General features: G+C 49.5%; 1 protein-coding gene across 1 annotated transcript in view; it reads left to right on the forward strand.

Annotated features, from left to right (window-relative positions):
* Positions 1 to 17,688, forward strand: part of LOC147080927 (histone-lysine N-methyltransferase EHMT2-like) — a 63,388-nt gene that overhangs the window by 12,413 nt on the left and 33,287 nt on the right. The window contains exon 2 of the mRNA XM_085981021.1: positions 14,040 to 14,183. Coding sequence (XP_085837147.1) covers positions 14,040 to 14,183 — 144 coding nt within the window. The remainder of the gene's footprint in view (positions 1 to 14,039; positions 14,184 to 17,688) is intronic.

A 17,688-nucleotide genomic window follows, 5' to 3' on the forward strand; every position in this document is an offset into this window, starting at 1 on the left:
CTTTGTTTGCAGAGTTAGGGTATTAGAGGGATGGGCTTTGATGGCAGAGTTAGCGTATTAGAGGGATGGGCTTCGATGGGAGAGTTAGGGTATTGGAGGGATGGGCTTTGATGGGAGAGTTAGGGTATTAGAGGGATGGGCTTCGATGGGAGAGTTAGGGTATTAGAGGGATGGGCTTTGATGGGAGAGTTAATGTATTAGAGGGATGGGCTTTGATGGCAGAGTTAGGGTATTAGAGGGATGGGCTTTGATGGCAGAGTTAGGGTGTTAGAGGGATGGGCTTTGATGGGAGAGTTAGGGTATTGGAGGGATGGGCTTTGATGGGAGAGTTAGGGTATTAGAGGGATGGGCTTTGATGGCAGAGTTAGGGTATTAGAGGGATGGGCTTTGATGGCAGAGTTAGGGTATTAGAGGGATGGGCTTTGATGGGAGAGTTAGGGTATTGGAGGGATGGACTTTGATGGGAGAGTTAGGGTTTCAGAGGGATGGGCTTCGATGGGAGAGTTAGGGTATTAGAGGGATGGGCTTTGATGGGAGAGTTAGGGTTTCAGAGGGATGGGCTTTGATGGCAGAGTTAGGGTATTAGAGGGATGGGCTTTGATGGCAGAGTTAGGGTATTAGAGGGATGGGCTTTGATGGCAGATTTGGGGTATTAGAGGGATGGGCTTTGATTGCAGAGTTAGGGTATTAGAGGGATGGGCTTTGATGGCAGAGTTAGGGTATTAGAGGGATGGGCTTTGATGGGAGAGTTAGGGTATTAGAGGGATGGGCTTTGATGGGAGAGTTAGGGTGTTTGAGGGATGGCCTTTGATGGCAGAGTTAGGGTATTAGAGGGATGGGCTTTGATGGCAGAGTTAGGGCATTAGAGGGATCGGCTTTGATGGGAGAGTTAGGGTATTAGAGGGATGGGCTTTGATGGCAGAGTTAGGGTTTTAGAGGGATGGGCTTTGATGGGAGAGTTAGGGTATTAGAGGGATGGGCTTTGATGGCAGAGTTATGGTATTAGAGGGATGGGCTTTGATGGCAGAGTTAGTGTATTAGAGGGATGGGCTTTGATGGCAGAGTTAGGGTATTAGAGGGATGGGCTTTGATGGGAGAGTAAGGGTTTCAGAGGGATGGGCTTTGATGGCAGAGTTAGGGTATTAGAGGGATGGGCTTTGATGGGAGAGTTAGGGTATTAGAGGGATGGGCTTTGATGGCAGAGTTCGGGTATTAGAGGGATGGGCTTTGATGGGAGAGTTAGGGTATTAGAGGGATGGGCTTTGATGGGAGAGTTAGGGTATTAGAGGGATGGGCTTTGATGGGAGATTTAGGGTTTTAGAGGGATGGGCTTTGATGGCAGAGTTAGGGTTTTAGAGGGATGGGCTTTGATGGCAGAGTTCGGGTATTAGAGGGATGGGCTTTGATGGGAGAGTTAGGGTATTAGAGGGATGGGCTTTGATGGCAGAGTTAGGGTATTAGAGGGATGGGCTTTGATGGCAGAGTTCGGGTATTAGAGGGATGGGCTTTGATGGCAGAGTTAGGGTATTAGAGGGATGGGCTTTGATGGCAGATTTGGGGTATTAGAGGGATGGGCTTTGATTGCAGAGTTAGGGTATTAGAGGGATGGGCTTTGATGGCAGAGTTAGGGTATTAGAGGGATGAGCTTCGATGGGAGAGTTAGGGTATTAGAGGGATGGGCTTTGATGGGAGAGTTAGGGTATTAGAGGGATGGGCTTCGATGGGAGAGTTAGGGTATTAGAGGGATGGGCTTTGATGGGAGAGTTAATGTATCAGAGGGATGGGCTTTGATGGGAGATTTAGGGTTTTAGAGGGATGGGCTTTGATGGCAGAGTTAGGGTTTTAGAGGGATGGGCTTTGATGGCAGAGTTAGGGTATTAGAGGGATGGGCTTTGATGGGAGAGTTAGGGTATTAGAGGGATGGGCTTTGATGGCAGAGTTAGGGTATTAGAGGGATGGGCTTTGATGGCAGAGTTAGGGTATTTGAGGGATGGGCTTTGATGGCAGAGTTAGGGTATTGGAGGGATGGGCTTTGATAGCAGGTTTGGGGTATTAGAGGGATGGGCTTTGTTTGCAGAGTTAGGGTATTAGAGGGATGGGCTTTGATGGCAGAGTTAGCGTATTAGAGGGATGGGCTTCGATGGGAGAGTTAGGGGATTAGAGGGATGGGCTTTGATGGGAGAGTTAGGGTATTGGAGGGATGGGCTTTGAGGGGAGAGTTGGTATTAGAGGGATGGGCTTTGATGGCAGAGTTAGGGTATTAGAGGGATGGGCTTTGATGGCAGAGTTAGGGTATTAGAGGGATAGGCTTTGATGGGAGAGTTAGTGTATTGGAGGGATGGACTTTGATGGTAGAGTTAGGGTTTTAGAGGGATGGGCTTCGATGGGAGAGTTAGGGTATTAGAGGGATGGGCTTTGATGGGAGAGTTAGGGTATTAGAGGGATGGGCTTTGATGGCAGAGTTAGGGTATTAGAGGGATGGGCTTTGATGGCAGAGTAAGGGTATTAGAGGGATGGGCTTTGATGGGAGAGTTAGGGTATTAGAGGGATGGGCTTTGATGGGAGAGTTAGGGTATTAGAGGGATGGACTTTGATGGGAGAGTTAGGGTTTTAGAGGGATGGGCTTCGATGGGAGAGTTAGGGTATTAGAGGGATGGGCTTTGATGGGAGAGTTAGTGTTTTAGAGGGATGGGCTTTGATGGGAGAGTTAGGGTATTAGAGGGATGGGCTTTGATGGGAGAGTTAGGGTATTAGAGGGATGGGCTTTGATGGGAGAGTTAGGGTATTAGAGGGATGGGCTTTGATGGCAGAGTTAGGGTATTAGAGGAATGGGCTTTGATGGCAGAGTTAGGGTATTAGAGGGATGGGCTTTGATGGGAGAGTTAGGGTATTAGAGGGATGGGCTTTGATGGGAGAGTTAGGGTATTAGAGGGATGGGCTTTGATGGGAGAGTTAGGGTATTAGAGGGATGGGCTTTGATGGGAGAGTTAGGGTATTAGAGGGATGGGCTTTGATGACAGAGTTAGGGTATTAGAGGAATGGGCTTTGATGGCAGAGTTAGGGTATTAGAGGGATGGGCTTTGATGGGAGAGTTAGGGTATTAGAGGGATGGGCTTTGATGGGAGAGTTAGGGTATTAGAGGGATGGGCTTTGATGGCAGAGTTAGGGTATTAGAGGGATGGGCTTTGATGGGAGAGTTAGGGTATTAGAGGGATGGGCTTTGATGGGAGAGCTAGGGTATTAGAGGGATGGGCTTTGATGGGAGATTTAGGGTTTTAGAGGGATGGGCTTTGATGGCAGAGTTAGGGTGTCAGAGGGATGGGCTTTGCTGGCAGAGTTAGGGTATTAGAGGGATGGGCTTTGATGGCAGAGTTAGTGTATTAGAGGGATGGGCTTTGATGGGAGAGTTAGGGTTTCAGAGGGATGGGCTTTGATGGGAGAGTTAGGGTATTAGAGGGATGGGCTTTGATGGGAGAGTTAGGGTATTAGAGGGATGGGCTTTGATGACAGAGTTCGGGTATTAGAGGGATGGACTTTGATGACAGAGTTAGGGTATTAGAGGGATGGGCTTTGATGGCAGAGTTAGGGTATTAGAGGGATGGGCTTTGATGGCAGAGTTAGGGTATTAGAGGGATGGGCTTTGATGGCAGAGTTAGGGTATTAGAGGGATGGGCTTTGATGGGAGAGTTAGGCTATTAGAGGGATGGGCTTTGATGGGAGAGTCAGGGTATTAGAGGGATGGGCTTTGATGGCAGAGTTAGGGTATTAGAGGGATGGGCTTTGATGGGAGAGTTAGGGTATTAGAGGGATGGGCTTTGATTGCAGAGTTAGGGTATTAGAGGGATGGGCTTTGATGACAGAGTTAGGGTATTAGAGGGATGGGCTTTGATGGGAGAGTTAGGTTATTAGAGGGATGGGTTCGATGGCACAGTTAGGGTATTAGAGGGATGGGCTTTGATGGGAGAGTTAGGGTTTTAGAGGGATGGGCTTCGATGGGAGAGTTAGGGTATTTGAGGGATGGGCTTTGATGGGAGAGTTAGGGTTTTAGAGGGATGGGCTTTGATGGGAGAGTTAGGGTATTAGAGGGATGGGCTTTGATGGGAGAGTTAGGGTATTAGAGGGATGGGCTTTGATGGGAGAGTTAGGGTATTAGAGGGATGGGCTTTGATGCCAGAGTTAGGGTATTAGAGGAATGGGCTTTGATGGCAGAGTTAGGGTATTAGAGGGATGGGCTTTGATGGGAGAGTTAGGGTATTAGAGGGATGGGCTTTGATGGGAGAGTTAGGGTATTAGAGGGATGGGCTTTGATGGGAGAGTTAGGGTATTAGAGGGATGGGCTTTGATGGGAGAGTTAGGGTATTAGAGGGATGGGCTTTGATGACAGAGTCAGGGTATTAGAGGAATGGGCTTTGATGGCAGAGTTAGGGTATTAGAGGGATGGGCTTTGATGGGAGAGTTAGGGTATTAGAGGGATGGGCTTTGATGGGAGAGTTAGGGTATTAGAGGGATGGGCTTTGATGGGAGAGTTAGGGTATTAGAGGGATGGGCTTTGATGACAGAGTTAGGGTATTAGAGGGATGGGCTTTGATGGGAGTGTTAGGGTATTAGAGGGATGGGCTTTGATGGCAGAGTTAGGGTATTAGAGGGATGGGCTTTGATGGGAGAGTTAGGGTATTAGAGGGATGGGCTTTGATGGCAGAGTTAGGGTATTAGAGGGATGGGCTTTGATGGCAGAGTTAGGGTATTAGAGGGATGGGCTTTGATGGCAGAGTTAGTGTATTAGAGGGATGGGCTTTGATGGGAGAGTTAGGGTATTAGAGGGATGGGCTTTGATGGGAGAGGTCGGGTATTAGAGGGATGGGCTTTGATGGCAGAGTTAGGGTATTAGAGGGATGGGCTTTGATGGGAGAGTTAGGGTTTCAGAGGGATGGGCTTTGATGGCAGAGTTAGGGTATTAGAGGGATGGGCTTTGATGGCAGAGTTAGGGTATTAGAGGGATGGGCTTTGATGGGAGAGTTAGGCTATTAGAGGGATGGGCTTTGATGGGAGAGTCAGGGTATTAGAGGGATGGGCTTTGATGGCAGAGTTAGGGTATTAGAGGGATGGGCTTTGATGGCAGAGTTAGGGTATTAGAGGGATGGGCTTTGATTGCAGAGTTAGGGTATTAGAGGGATGGGCTTTGATGACAGAGTTAGGGTATTAGAGGGATGGGCTTTGATGGGAGAGTTAGGTTATTAGAGGGATGGGCTTTGATGGCAGAGTTAGGGTATTAGAGGGATGGGCTTTGATGGGAGATTTAGGGTTTTAGAGGGATGGGCTTTGATGGCAGAGTTAGGGTTTTAGAGGGATGGGCTTTGATGGCAGAGTTAGGGTATTAGAGGGATGGGCTTTGATGGCAGAGTTAGGGTATTAGAGGGATGGGCTTTGATGGCAGAGTTAGGGTGTTAGAGGGATGGGCTTTGATGGGAGAGTCAGGGTATTAGAGGGATGGGCTTTGATGGGAGAGTTAGGGTATTAGAGGGATGGGCTTTGATGGGAGAGTTAGGGTATTAGAGGGATGGGCTTTGATGGCAGAGTTAGGGTATTAGAGGGATGGGCTTTGATGGGAGAGTTAGGGTATTAGAGGGATGGGCTTTGATGGCAGAGTTAGGGTATTAGAGGGATGGGCTTTGATGGGAGAGTTAGGGTATTAGAGGGATGGGCTTTGATGGCAGAGTTAGGGTATTAGAGGGATGGGCTTTGATGGGAGAGTTAGGGTTTTAGAGGGATGGGCTTTGATGGCAGAGTTAGGGTATCAGAGGGATGGGCTTTGATGGGAGAGTTAGGGTATTAGAGGGATGGGCTTTGATGGCAGAGTTAGGGTATTAGAGGGATGGGCTTTGATGGGAGAGTTAGGGTATTAGAGGGATGGGCTTTGATGGCAGAGTTAGGGTATTAGAGGGATGGGCTTTGATGGGAGAGTTAGGGTATTAGAGGGATGGGCTTTGATGGGAGAGTTAGGGTATTTGAGGGATGGCCTTTGATGGCAGAGTTAGGGTATTAGAGGGATGGGCTTTGATGGGAGAGTTAGGGTTTTAGAGGGATGGGCTTTGATGGGAGAGTTAGGGTATTAGAGGGATGGGCTTTGATGGCAGAGTTAGGGTATTAGAGGAATGGGCTTTGATGACAGAGTTCGGGTATTAGAGGGATGGGCTTTGATGGGAGAGTTAGGGGATTAGAGGGATGGGCTTTGATGGGAGAGTTAGGGTATTAGAGGGATGGGCTTTGATGGCAGAGTTAGGGTATTAGAGGGATGGGCTTTGATGGGAGAGTTAGGGTATTAGAGGGATGGGCTTTGATGACAGAGTTAGGGTATTAGAGGGATGGGCTTTGATGGGAGAGTTAGGGTATTAGAGGGATGTGCTTTGATGGGAGAGTTCGTGTATTGGAGGGATGGGCTTTGATGGCAGAGTTAGGGTATTAGAGGGATGGGCTTTGATGGGAGAGTTAGGGTATTAGAGGGATGGGCTTTGATGGGAGAGTTAGGGTATTCGAGGGATGGGCTTTCATGGGAGAGTTAGGGTATTGGAGGGATGGGCTTTGATGGCAGAGTTAGGGTATTAGAGGGATGGGCTTTGATGGGAGAGTTAGTGTATTAGAGGGATGGGCTTCGATGGCAGAGTTAGGGTATTAGAGGGATGGGCTTTGATGGCAGAGTTAGGGTATTAGAGGGATGGGCTTTGATGGGAGAGTTTGGGTATTAGAGGGATGGGCTTTGATGGGAGATTTAGGGTTTTAGAGGGATGGGCTTTGATGGCAGAGTTAGGGTATTCGAGGGATGGGCTTTGATGGGAGAGTTAGGGTATTAGAGGGATGGGCTTTGATGGCAGAGTTAGGGTATTAGAGGGATGGGCTTTGATGGCAGAGTTAGGGTATTAGAGGGATGGGCTTTGATGGCAGAGTTAGGGTATTAGAGGGATGGGCTTTGATGGCAGATTTGGGGTATTAGAGGGATGGGGTTTGATTGCAGAGTTAGGGTATTAGAGGGATGGGCTTTGATGGCAGAGTTAGGGTATTAGAGGGATGGGCTTCGATGGGAGAGTTAGGGTATTAGAGGGATGGGCTTTGATGGGAGAGTTAGGGTATTAGAGGGATGGGCTTCGATGGGAGAGTTAGGGTATTAGAGGGATGGGCTTTGATGGGAGAGTTAATGTATTAGAGGGATGGGCTTTGATGGGAGAGTTAGGGTATTAGAGGGATGGGCTTTGATGGGAGATTTAGGGTTTTAGAGGGATGGGCTTTGATGGCAGAGTTAGGGTTTTAGAGGGATGGGCTTTGATGGCAGAGTTAGGGTATTAGAGGATGGGCTTTGATGGGAGAGTTAGGGTATTAGAGGGATGGGCTTTGATGGCAGAGTTAGGGTATTTGAGGGATGGGCTTTGATGGGAGAGTTAGGGTATGAGAGGGATGGGCTTTGATGGGAGAGTTAGGGTATTAGAGGGATGGGCTTTGATGGCAGAGTTAGGGTATTAGAGGGATGGGCTTTGATGGCTGAGTTAGGGTATTAGAGGGATGGGCTTTGAAGGCAGAGTTAGGGTATTAGAGGGATGGGCTTTGATGGCAGATTTGGGGTCTTAGAGGGATGGGCTTTGATTGCAGAGTTAGGGTATTAGAGGGATGGGCTTTGATGGCAGAGTTAGCGTATTAGAGGGATGGGCTTCGATGGGAGAGTTACGGTATTAGAGGGATGGGCTTTGATGGGAGAGTTAGGGTATTAGAGGGATGGGCTTTGATGGGAGAGTTAGGGTTTTAGAGGGATGGGCTTTGATGGGAGAGTTAGGGTATTAGAGGGATGGGCTTTGATGGGAGAGTTAGGGTATTAGAGGGATGGGCTTTGATGGGAGAGTTAGGGTATTAGAGGGATGGGCTTTGATGGCAGAGTTAGGGTATTAGAGGAATGGGCTTTGATGGCAGAGTTAGGGTATTAGAGGGATGGGCTTTGATGGGAGAGTTTGGGTGTTAGAGGGATGGGCTTTGATGGGAGAGTTAGGGTATTAGAGGGATGGGCTTTGATGGGAGAGTTAGGGTATTAGAGGGATGGGCTTTGATGGGAGAGTTAGGGTATTAGAGGGATGGGCTTTGATGACAGAGTTAGGGTATTAGAGGAATGGGCTTTGATGGCAGAGTTAGGGTATTAGAGGGATGGGCTTTGATGGGAGAGTTAGGGTATTAGAGGGATGGGCTTTGATGGGAGAGTTAGGGTATTAGAGGGATGGGCTTTGATGGGAGAGTTAGGGTATTAGAGGGATGGGCTTTGATGGCAGAGTTAGGGTATTAGAGGGATGGGCTTTGATGGGAGAGTTAGGGTATTAGAGGGATGGGCTTTGATGGGAGAGCAAGGGTATTAGAGGGATGGGCTTTGATGGGAGATTTAGGGTTTTAGAGGGATGGGCTTTGATGGCAGAGTTAGGGTATTAGAGGGATGGGCTTTGCTGGCAGAGTTAGGGTATTAGAGGGATGGGCTTTGATGGCAGAGTTAGTGCATTAGAGGGATGGGCTTTGATGGGAGAGTTAGGGTATTAGAGGGATGGGCTTTGATGGGAGAGGTCGGGTATTAGAGGGATGGGCTTTGATGGCAGAGTTAGGGTATTAGAGGGATGGGGTTTGATGGGAGAGTTAGGGTTTCAGAGGGATGGGCTTTGATGGGAGAGTTAGGGTATTAGAGGGATGGGCTTTGATGGGAGAGTTAGGGTATTAGAGGGATGGGCTTTGATGACAGAGTTAGGGTATTAGAGGGATGGGCTTTGATGACAGAGTTAGGGTATTAGAGGGATGGGCTTTGATGGCAGAGTTAGGGTATTAGAGGGATGGGCTTTGATGGCAGAGTTAGGGTATTAGAGGGATGGGCTTTGATGGCAGAGTTAGTGTATTAGAGGGATGGGCTTTGATGGGAGAGTTAGGGTATTAGAGGGATGGGCTTTGATGGGAGAGGTCGGGTATTAGAGGGATGGGCTTTGATGGCAGAGTTAGGGTATTAGAGGGATGGGCTTTGATGGGAGAGTTAGGGTTTCAGAGGGATGGGCTTTGATGGCAGAGTTAGGGTATTAGAGGGATGGGCTTTGATCACAGAGTTAGGGTATTAGAGGGATGGGCTTTGATGGGAGAGTTAGGGTATTAGAGGGATGGGCTTTGATGGCAGAGTTAGGGTATTAGAGGGATGGGCTTTGATGGGAGAGTTAGGCTATTAGAGGGATGGGCTTTGATGGGAGAGTCAGGGTATTAGAGGGATGGGCTTTGATGGCAGAGTTAGGGTATTAGAGGGATGGGCTTTGATGGGAGAGTTAGGGTATTAGAGGGATGGGCTTTGATGACAGAGTTAGGGTATTAGAGGGATGGGCTTTGATGGGAGAGTTAGGTTATTAGAGGGATGGGCTTCGATGGCACAGTTAGGGTATTAGAGGGATGGGCTTTGATGGGAGATTTAGTGTTTTAGAGGGATGGGCTTTGATGGCAGAGTTAGGGTTTTAGAGGGATGGGCTTTGATGGCAGAGTTAGGGTATTAGAGGGATGGGCTTTGATGGGAGAGTTTGGATATTAGAGGGATGGGCTTTGATGGCAGAGTTAGGGTATTAGAGGGATGGGCTTTGATGGGAGAGTTAGGGTTTTAGAGGGATGGGCTTTGATGGGAGAGTTAGGGTATTAGAGGGATGGGCTTTGATGGCAGAGTTAGGGTATTAGAGGAATGGGCTTTGATGGCAGAGTTAGGGTATTAGAGGGATGGGCTTTGATGGGAGAGTTAGGGTATTAGAGGGATGGGCTTTGATGGGAGTGTTAGGGTATTAGAGGGATGGGCTTTGATGGCAGAGTTAGGGTATTAGAGGGATGGGCTTTGATGGGAGAGTTAGGGTATTAGAGGGATGGGCTTTGATGGGAGAGTTAGGGTATTAGAGGGATGGGCTTTGATGGGAGATTTTGGGTTTTAGAGGGATGGGCTTTGATGGCAGAGTTAGGGTATTAGAGGGATGGGCTTTGATGGCAGAGTTAGGGTATTAGAGGGATGGGCTTTGATGGCAGAGTTAGTGTATTAGAGGGATGGGCTTTGATGGGAGAGTTAGGGTATTAGAGGGATGGGCTTTGATGGGAGAGGTCGGGTATTAGAGGGATGGGCTTTGATGGCAGAGTTAGGGTATTAGAGGGATGGGCTTTGATGGGAGAGTTCGGGTTTCAGAGGGATGGGCTTTGATGGCAGAGTTAGGGTATTAGAGGGATGGGCTTTGATGGGAGAGTTAGGGTATTAGAGGGATGGGCTTTGATGGGAGAGTTAGGGTATTGGAGGGATGGGCTTTGATGGCAGAGTTAGGGTATTAGAGGGATGGGCTTTGATGGGAGAGTTAGTGTATTGGAGGGATGGGCTTTGATGGCAGAGTTAGGGTATTAGAGGGATGGGCTTTGATGGGAGAGTTAGGGTATTAGAGGGATGGGCTTTGATGGGAGAGTTAGGGTATTAGAGGGATGGGCTTTGATGGGAGATTTAGGGTTTTAGAGGGATGGGCTTTGATGGCAGAGTTAGGGTATTCGAGGGATGGGCTTTGATGGGAGAGTTAGGGTATTAGAGGGATGGGCTTTGATGGCAGAGTTAGGGTATTAGAGGGATGGGCTTTGATGGCAGAGTTAGGGTATTAGAGGGATGGGCTTTGATGGCAGAGTTAGGGTATTAGAGGGATGGGCTTTGATGGCAGATTTGGGGTATTAGAGGGATGGGGTTTGATTGCAGAGTGAGGGTATTAGAGGGATGGGCTTTGATGGCAGAGTTAGGGTATTAGAGGGATGGGCTTTGATGGCAGATTTGGGGTATTAGAGGGATGGGCTTTGATTGCAGAGTTAGGGTATTAGAGGGATGGGCTTTGATGGCAGAGTTAGCGTATTAGAGGGATGGGCTTCGATGGGAGAGTTAGGGTATTAGAGGGATGGGCTTTGATGGGAGAGTTAGGGTCTTAGAGGGATGAGCTTCGATGGGAGAGTTAGGGTATTAGAGGGATGGGCTTTGATGGCAGAGTTAGGGTGTTAGAGGGATGGGCTTTGATGGGAGAGTTAGGGTATTGGAGGGATGGGCTTTGATGGGAGAGTTAGGGTATTAGAGGGATGGGCTTTGATGGCAGAGTTAGGGTATTAGAGGGATGGGCTTTGATGGCAGAGTTAGGGTTTTAGAGGGATGGGCTTCGATGGGAGAGTTAGGGTATTAGAGGGATGGGCTTTGATGGGAGAGTTAGGGTTTTAGAGGGATGGGCTTTGATGGGAGAGTTAGGGTATTAGAGGGATGGGCTTTGATGGCAGAGTTAGGGTATTAGAGGGATGGGCTTTGATGGCAGAGTAAGGGTATTAGAGGGATGGGCTTTGATGGGAGAGTTAGGGTATTAGAGGGATGGGCTTTGATGGGAGAGTTAGGGTATTAGAGGGATGGACTTTGATGGGAGAGTTAGGGTTTTAGAGGGATGGGCTTCGATGGGAGAGTTAGGGTATTAGAGGGATGGGCTTTGATGGGAGAGTTAGGGTTTTAGAGGGATGGGCTTTGATGGGAGAGTTAGGGTATTAGAGGGATGGGCTTTGATGGCAGAGTTAGGGTATTAGAGGGATGGGCTTTGATGGCAGAGTTAGGGTATTAGAGGGATGGGCTTTGATGGCAGAGTTAGGGTATTAGAGGGATGGGCTTTGATGGCAGAGTTAGGGTATTAGAGGGATGGGCTTTGATGGCAGAGTCAGGGTATTAGAGGGATGGGCTTTGATGGCAGAGTTAGGGTATTAGAGGGATTGGCTTTGATTGCAGAGTTAGGGTATTAGAGGGATGGGCTTTGATGGCAGAGTTAGGGTATTAGAGTGATGGGCTTTGATGGGAGAGTTAGGGTTTTAGAGGGATGAGCTTTGATGGCAGAGTTAGGGTATTAGAGGGAGGGGCTTTGATGGGAAAGTTAAGGTACTAGAGGGAATAGGCTTCGATGGGAGAGTGAGGGGACTAGAGGGAATGGGCCTCGATGGGAGAGTGAGGGGACTGGAGGGAATGGGCTTCGATGGGAGAGTGAGGGAATGGACTTCGATGGGAGAGTGAGGGGACTGGAGGGAATGGGCTTCGATGGGAGAGTGAGGGGACTGGAGGGAATGGGCTTCGATGGGAGAGTGAGGGGACTGGAGGGAATGGGCTTCGATGGGAGAGTGAGGGGACTGGAGGGAATGGGCTTCGATGGGAGAGTGAGGGGACTGGAGGGAATGGGCTTCGATGGGAGAGTGAGGGGACTGGAGGGAATGGACTTCGATGGGAGAGTGAGGGGACTGGAGGGAATGGGCTTCGATGGGAGAGTGAGGGGACTGGAGGGAATGGGCTTCGATGGGAGAGTGAGGGGACTGGAGGGAATGGGCTTCGATGGGAGAGTGAGGGGACTGGAGGGAATGGGCTTCGATGGGAGAGTGAGGGGACTGCAGTGAATGGGCTTCGATGGGAGAGTGAGGGGACTAGAGGGAATGGGCCTCGATGGGAGAGTGAGGGGACTAGAGGGAATGGGCTTCTATGGGAGAGTTAGGGCAACTCGAGGGCCGGGCTTCGATGGGAGAATTCGGGCACTAGAGGGATAGGTTGCAGTCATAAAGTTCGGCCACTGGAGGGATTCGAGGGGAGAGTTGGGAACTGAGGGATGGGCTTCGATGGGAGAGTTAGGGTACTAGAGGGATGGGCCACGATGGTGGAGTTAGGGTATTAGAGGGATGGCTTCCTCTTTCAGTTCTTCACAGGGCAGTGTCCTAGGCCCAACCATCTTCAGCCGCTTCATCAATGACCTTCCCTCCAACATAAGGTCAGAAATGGGGATGTTCGCTGATGACTGCACAGTGTTCAGCGCCATTCGCAACTCCACAGATAATGAAGCAGTCCATGCCCGCATGCAACGAGACCTGGACGACGTTCAGGCTTGGGCTGTTAAGTGGCAGGTAACATTCGCGCCACAGAAGTGCCAGGCAATGACTGTCTCCAACAAGCGAGAGTCTAACCACCTCCCCTTGACATTCAATGGCATTACCATCGCCGAATCCCCCACTATGAACATCCTGGGGGTCATCATTAACCAGAAACTTAACTGATCCAGCCACATAAATACTGTGGCAACAAGAGCAGGTCAGAGGCTGGGAATTCTGCGGCGAGTGTCTCACCTCCTGACTCCCCAAAGCCTTTCCACCATCTACAAGGCACAAGTAAGGAGTGTGATGGAATACTCTCCACTTGCCTGGATGAGTGCAGCTCCAACAACACTCAAGAAGCTTAATATAGAAACATAGAAGATAGGAGCAGGAGTAGGCCATTCGGCCCCTCGAGCCTGCTCCGCCATTCAATGAGATCATGGCTGATCATCCAAATTCAGTACCCTGTCCCTGCCTTCTCCCCATATCCCTTGATCCCTTTAGCCTTAAGAAATATATCCAACTCCTTCTTGAATATATTTAATGAATTGGCCTCTACTGCCTTCTGTGCTTGACACCATCCAGGACAAAGCAGCCCGCTTGATTGGCACCCCTTCCACCACCTTAAACATTCACTCCCTCCACCACCGGCGTACCGTGGCTGCAGTGCGCACCATCTACAAGATGCACTGCAGCAACTCGCCAAGGCTTCTTCAGCAGCACCTCCCAAACCCGCGACCTCTTCCACCTAGAAGGACAAGGGCAGCAGGCACACGGGAACACCACCACCTCCAAGTTCCCCTCCAGGTCACACACCATCCTGACTTAGAAGTATATCGGCCAATCCTTCATCGTCGCTGGGTCAAAATCCTGGAACTCCCTCCCCAACAGCACTGTGGGAGCACCTTCACCACACGGACTGCAGCGGTTCAAGAAGGCAGCTCATCACCACCTTCTCAAGGGCAACTAGGGATGGGCAATAAATGCTGGCCTTGCCCGCGACGCCCTGATCCCATAAACGAATCAAGAAAACAATGGAGCTGTGGGAGCTTGAGAATGCCTGAAATTGCAGCAGATAATGAAAGTATTTTACTGTTTGTCGGTATTCTTCTCCCTAGCTGAGTGGCTGCAGTAACAGCATCACCAAATGTGAGACCATGAGACCATCCAGTCGGGTGCTGCTTATGGTGCTGTGTGAGGTGCACAGGGCTCGAATGGTGAAGCACCACTGCTGCCCAGGCTGTGGCTACTTCTGTACAGCGGTAAGTACTGAACCGAACCACTCTTGTTTATTCAAACGGAGTTAAAGACACCTTCGATAGATCCGAATGAAAATCTTGTGACTAAACCAGGTACCGATGTTCTGGTCTGAAAACTTCTCCTCCCCTCCCAAACCCGGTGAGTTCCCGATTTTAGTCAAGTCTGTTCGAGGAAGGGAAATCGTCAACTAGATAAGAGCTACAGACCCAGGCAGACCCAGCCAAGACACACAGACCCAGATGTTGAATCCGTGATTCTTAAAGTATGATGTTTTCCAATAACTAGACGGAGGCTGTAAATTAACAATCAACAGGTGTTTACTGGAGGAGGGTAGTCTAAAGACTGACAGTACAGATGCCTGCTCAGGGCTTATATACAGGTGTGGTCACTGCCGGTACTACAGTATACAGGAGCTGTAAAAGTAGTTCTCTCTTAAAGGTACATACACTACAATTCCTCCCCTTTTAGATTAACAGTACCCATAACATTCAAATAACAGTTAACACTTTAACATGCACATTTAACTGAAATAGTCCCATTTATAGATTCAGTTTTTGGGGCGGCTTCCTGATCCTTTCTGGATAGCGCCTTTCCTGAGTGTCTTGTTCTTGGTGCGGAGGCGATTCTGACCCCCTTTCGTCGGTTAGTTCATCAGTTTCCACTGCTACTGTTTCTGGGATAGATGCGACCGGTATGTCGGGTTCATCCCCAGGTACGCGAGACATGGGGTTGACTCGTTCCTGTGACGCTAGGATCTGATCGACGTGGCGTCTCACAATGTTCTCCCCGACATCCGCGGCTCAATGGCGTCTCCCGCGCTTCCTTTCTTTCCCCGTGGACGCTGTTCAGCCCTTGAGCCCTGGCTGCGCTCTGCGCGTTCTCCTGTGCGCCTCTCTCATTGCCACCGCTCGGTCCTGAACCCCGGCTGTGCTTTACCCTCTCTCTCTTTTTGTTTTCTGTCGACGCCGCTCGGTCTTCAACCCCCGGCTGCGCCCTGTGCGCTTCACCCTCTCTCTTACCCCGTCGACGCTGCTCGGCCTTTTCTGTGCCGTCGGTCGGCTCCAGCCGCCGCTGTCCGGGAAGGGTCTGCGCTGTACCTGTTGCCAGTCTGTTGCTGGATCGTCGTGGCTGGAGAACCAAGCCCAGCTCTCAACAGCCTCCCCTGCGATGTTCACTCTCTGCCGGATGACTGGGCGGTTGCTCGTGTTCGACGCCCGTGCTTCTGGCCTCAACTTTCTTCCACCGTCCTCCCGGAGCGAATCCTTGAAGGGAAATGCAGAGTTGCAGGTAGATTCGAATCCCATCCTCGTCGCCACTGTTGAATCCGTGATTCTTAAAGTATGATGTTTTCCAATAACTAGACGGAGGCTGTAAATTAACAATCAATAGGTGTTTACTGGAGGAGGGTAGTCTAAAGACTGACAGTACAGATGCCTGCTCAAGGCTTATATACAGGTGTGGTCACTGCCGGTACTACAGTATACAGGAGCTGTAAAAGTAGTTCTCTCTTAAAGGTACATACACTACACCAGACAGACCCAACCAAGACACGCAGACCCAGACATACTGAGCCATGACACACCGAAGGGATTATTACTACAGGAAACTCTCTTTTAACCGGCACCTAAATAACCGGAAACCTCTGTTAACCGGCAAAATTCAGGAGTAGGTTCAGGTAAGTTTTACTTCATATTAGTGGCAGTTCCTGGATCTGTGGCCGTGTAACTGGGATTCGTGCACTTGTTGCTAAGCAACAGGGACGCTTGGGTCTGTGGCCGGAGTTCCTGCACATGTTGCTAAGCAACAGGGAAGCCTGGATTTGTTGCTGTGTACGGGGCTCTCGTACCTTTTAAACTATACCTCTCTGTAATCCGGACTTTTTGATAAACCGGCACCACGCCGGTCCCGTTGGTGCCGGATAATAAAGAGTTTCCTGTAGTCCTAGCCCCTTTAGGGCTACCCCAGATCAGGCGTATTCCTCAGACGTTCACTTTCAACTAAAGTTAGAGGTAGCCGAGTCCTAAAGGCGCCTAATTGGGTCTAAAGGTTCAGATCATCTCTCCCTAAAGGAAAGGAACAACCTGAAGATGTTACTGTCCTCCAGATAGCACTTTTAATAAATTTAGCTAGACTGTAACGTTCCGGATATTATGAGGGTCCGGAAAACTCCCCCAGAATTCTGCAACTCCTCACCAAAGAGTGTACAGAGATTGAGTTTGCGATTTTGATACAGAAGTACTATGTGAGACAATTCTAAAAATATATAGATTTATTAAAGAACCTGATGGGCCTTCAATAACCACAAAACTAGAAGTTATAGACTTAAACAAGTTGGCTTTTAATCACTAAGATCAGAGCTAACATCTCGGAGCAGGGAGCAGCGTGGTGAGCCCGGCATAAAAACCGGAGGCAGCAACGAGGCTTACCAACTCAGCAGCGGGGAGAGAGGTAAAAAGTAATCAGAGTGTGACGTCACCAGGGAGCAGGTAAGTGATTGGTTGGTGAGTATTTCTCTTTTTTAAACTTAAACTCTGTAGTTTATAGTTACTAGGGTCTTTTCTGGTGTAGCAGGGACTGTTGGTAGACTATACAAGCGCCTTAGAGATATCTTTAATTGGGGATAGTAAATTAATTTAAATTAAGTAAAGGGAAGGTCATGCCAGGTGAGCCCAGCCCTGTGATATGCTCCTCTTGCTCTATGTGGGAATTCAGGGACCCCGGTGCCCCTGATGACCACGTGTGCCAGAGATGCACCCATCTGCAGCTACTAGCAGACCGCATTGAGGCACTGGAGCTGCGGGTGGATGGGTTGTTGAGCATTCACGATGCTGAGAGGTTCGTGGATAACACGTTTAGTGAGTTGGTCACACCGCAGGGTAGGGCTGCACAGGAAGATAGGAAATGGGTGACCACCAGGCGGAGCAATAGAAGCAGGCAGGTAGTGCAGGAGACCCCTGTGACCATTCCCCCCTCAAACAGGTATACCGATTTGGATACTGTTGAGGGGGATGTCTCACCAGGGGAAGGCAGCAGCAGCCAACTTCCTGGCACTGGGGGTGCTCCTGCTGCCCAGGAAGGGGGGAAAAAGAGTGGGAGAGCAATAGTGGTAGGGGATTCTATAGTAAGGGGAACAGATAGGCGTTTCTGTGGCCGTAGACGTGAATCCAGGATGGTTTGTTGCCTCCCTGGTGCCAGGGTCAAGGATATCACTGAGCGGCTGCAGGGCATTCTGGAGGGGGAGGGTGAACAGCCAGAGGTCGTGGTCCACATTGGTACCAACGACATAGGTAAAAAGAGGGATGAGGTCCTGCAGCAAGAATTTAGGGAGCTAGGTGAAGGATTAAAGAGCAGGACCTCAAAGGTTGTAATCTCTGGATTACTCCCGGTGCCACGTGCTAGTGAGTATAGGAATGGGAAGATAGAACAGATGAATGCGTGGCTAAAGGGATGGTGCAGGGGGGAGGGCTTTAGTTTCCTGGATCACTGGGTCTGCTTCTGGGAAAGGTG

This window comes from Somniosus microcephalus, unplaced genomic scaffold (assembly GCF_052327205.1).
Source record: "Somniosus microcephalus isolate GS21.2 unplaced genomic scaffold, FLI_Smic_1.0 scaffold973, whole genome shotgun sequence".
Lineage (NCBI taxonomy): Eukaryota > Metazoa > Chordata > Chondrichthyes > Squaliformes > Somniosidae > Somniosus > Somniosus microcephalus.